General features: G+C 46.3%; 1 protein-coding gene across 3 annotated transcripts in view; it reads right to left on the reverse strand.

Annotated features, from left to right (window-relative positions):
• Positions 1-29: 29 nt before the first annotated feature.
• RASGRF1 (Ras protein specific guanine nucleotide releasing factor 1) overlaps positions 30-3,275 on the reverse strand; it is a 105,342-nt gene continuing 102,096 nt past the window's right edge. For 2 of the 3 annotated variants that reach the window (XM_024742710.1, XM_024742712.1), the window contains 2 exons: positions 3,171-3,239; positions 30-500 (listed from right to left, as the gene is read on the reverse strand). In XM_024742710.1, coding sequence (XP_024598478.1) covers positions 408-500; positions 3,171-3,239 — 162 coding nt within the window. In that variant the 3' untranslated portion in view covers positions 30-407. The remainder of the gene's footprint in view (positions 501-3,170; positions 3,240-3,275) is intronic. The other variant, XM_024742711.1, reaches the window with a different exon arrangement.

Consider the following 3,275-nt stretch of genomic DNA (forward strand, 5'->3'; position numbering starts at 1 on the left):
TACCCCCCACCCTGTTATAACAGCTACGTGGAACATGCCGGAGGATGCTGTGTGGCCAGCTCAACCCAGGGGCCTGGGCTGGGGACGGACAGAAGCAGGACTGGTGCCAAAGATTCGTGTATGCACGGATTCTGTTTTCCCTTTGGGGGAGAGTGAGGGGCTGGGAAGAACAGACTAAGAGTACAGCTGTTTCAAAGAAACAGGCACTGCAGGAAACGAGGGATGGGGTGCGTGGACCAAGTCCTAACCGGTGCAGAGATTCATATTTTGGTTCTACAGGGATCTAAGAACAAGAACGGATTTGTATTCTTGGAGAAGCACATACTAAAGAAGAAAACCCAGAGAAACCAAACGACTATGTACAATATCATATAGCATGTGTCCATGGCGGTGGGCTGGGTACAGCTTCAGGTGGGGAGTTTTGGTTCTATTCGGAGAGAACACTTGTAGAGACTTTCTTCGTCCATCACAAAAGATTGGTCCAGTAAATATTGGGTTACCTGAGAAAAGGAAAAGAGAAAAAGGAATGGCAGGGCGATGGGACCTCCATAATGCTACGTGGACGTCGGGTGTCTCCTGGGAATCAGGCACTAGGGTGGAGGCGGGGAGGGGTGTCAGGCTTGCACGTGAGGCAAAGATGCATTAAGCAGTGTTGTTTCTTAGTATTATTTTTTGCCTTTTTTGTCTTCACAGTGATATAAAATCACATATAGTCAAAATTACTCTTGACCACCGTTTCTTTGGTTGAACATTACGTGAAATATTTTGGGCTCATATTAAAAATCATCTCTATCTACATATCTAAAATGTTAATTGTAGCATCTAGGTAGTGGATGTACGGGTGTTCACAATTCGTTCAATGTTTCTGTATGTTGGAAAAACGTAGTTAAACACCAGGTTTATGTAACACCGAGAGAGATTCACCCAAGAGAAGACAGTGGAAACTGAGGCCGTACAAGGAAAGAGCCCCCCTTATTTTTCGTCTCATGAGGCTCACTCCAGGGCAAAATCTCAGAGTGGAAAATCAGGAAGAGTCACCTCGTGGACTCAACCACTCTCCTTCCTCTTCCCTCCCCACTTCACACTGCTCTCAAGTGTTTTGCTGGATTCCTGTGTGTTAAATGTATGATGAGAGATCAGAGCCCAGATCTCATAGGCAAACCCCACCCGCCCTTCGAAAAGAATCTTTCCAAGGCTCATTGACTTGTCAGTTGTTTGGAGCCGAAGGTTCATGTTTTTCCACAGAAACTCGGAGCAGAAAGAAGAAAACACATTATATTTCTTAGCACGTAATTGGGAATCTTCTGATAGCTGCTTGAGAAAAATCAAGTCTTTGTTGCGAGCGTCTTTGCTAATGGACCCTCTGCTACTGTGAGGGACGGAACCGGCTTCCTACGATGCTGATCACCAGTCACGGATGAAATGATTATTGTGTCCGATTAGTGGCTCTCGTCCAGCACCTCTAGGAAGACAACCTCAGATACCACCGTCTAGATTAACTCATATCCACTGATAAAGATATGGCGATTTTACAGCCATATGAAATAGACCAGACTTTTATAAATAGCTAGTAGCTTCCTGTGAGCAGTCCTTTCTAGAGCACAAAATCTCAACCCTCCCAAACACTCTGGGAATCAGCAGACTGGTTGGTTAGTTTCCTCCGTCACGAGCACTTGTTTCCCTAAAAATTTTGCTTTAGCAGGAGACTGGCAGCAAATACCACCACTGCAAAGCTGTTAAGGAAAAGAGTCTGAAGGGCAGTAACATGTATTTGTATTGCATATGGAGCTCGAGGGCTAGTTTAAGAAGGGGCCAAGGCCTAATACAGTGCCTGGCACACAGTACATGCTCAGTAAGTACTTGAGCGAATGAATGAACAAGGAAAAAGTGGCACAGTTGGTTAACCCACTGATTTTTCTTCTCTTTGTGGCTGTCAGCTATAAGACAGAGAGTGAGTTCACAGAGCATGGCAGGAAACGGGGCAAGTCTATCACAAAGGAAAGTAGAAGGGAAAAGTACTAAGAGCTTGATTTTCTGGTATGTTCAGGAGTGTGTCTGGAGCTGGATATTTTTTGTGAACTTCAAACTAGGAGGTTAAGAAGCTGGATGGAAAGCAAATACATCTCTGGGCAGCGTAAAAAAGTCATAGGATTCGGAGCCAGAGTCTGGATTAGCAAGTCCCAGTTATTTTAACTGTAAAATGGGGCTAATGGCACAGGGTTTGAGTAGTGAAATGAGACTAACATGCCAACCTCTCTCCATACAGCCCCACCACCTTTTAAAAAAGGCGTATTAATCCAGTCCTGTAAGCTCCTTTCAGGGCTTCCCACTCTCCTTAGGACACGGCTCCAGATCCTTCTAGAAGCCCACAGTCCCACCTGGTTTAGGCTTGTCTGAGGCTACTCATAGCAGCCGTCTGCGGTCTCTGTGCTTCTCAGATGGGCCCTGTCCCCCAACCCCAGTACGAGGCCCTGGATTCACACTCTCACAGCACTCTCTGATTCCCGAATGTACAAGGTGTTTTCTCCCCCACCTTGCCTATAGCAGCAAAAGACTGAAACAACCTAAATGTCCATCAGTATAGAGGATCGACTAAATACATGAATTTCTCTGCAGCCGTAAGGAAGGAGAATGCTTCTGCCTCAACAGGAAATATCTCCAAGATATGTCATTAAGGGAAAAAGGAATGATGCTGAAGCAATGTATAGTATACTACAGTATACATTATAGTAAAAAAAAGTTGGGGTGTGTTTGCATACACACACAAAAAATGGGTGATACGGTTGGCTTTGGGAGGGGAACTTGGAGGCTGGGGGACTTTTTGCTGTGTGCCCTTTCTAGCTGTGAATTTTGAAACTGGTGAGCAGTTCGAAAAGATGTGATAAACACTGCCTCTCCTGCCTCGGGGGAGGTCAGACATGATTATAAACCATCCCATGGCAGGTAAAAATCAGACGGGAGCTGAAAGATTAGCACAAGCGCAGTCCAAAGGAGGGGGAACTCAGGGCGGGTCAGGGGACGGGGGACAAGAAGGGTTTCCGAAAAGAGAGGGCCCAGGGAACTCCGGGGCAGAAAGTGGTTGGGTGTGGAGCGGAAAAGGCAGGGAGGAAGGCAGTGCAGCCAGAGCCCTTGTGAAAAAGCAGAAGTGACTGGAAATGCTGTCGGCTTACCTTTGCCTGGTGCTCTATCTTGTACGCAGTTTGCTGAAACTGGCGAATCTCTCGGATGATATGGGATATCTGCGGGAAGGAAGGAGAGGTTTGGAAGACAGTTTT

The sequence above is a fragment of the Neophocaena asiaeorientalis genome, unplaced genomic scaffold, assembly GCF_003031525.2.
Source record: "Neophocaena asiaeorientalis asiaeorientalis breed wild unplaced genomic scaffold, Neophocaena_asiaeorientalis_V1.1 scaffold155, whole genome shotgun sequence".
In the NCBI taxonomy this organism is placed as follows: Eukaryota; Metazoa; Chordata; class Mammalia; order Artiodactyla; family Phocoenidae; genus Neophocaena; species Neophocaena asiaeorientalis.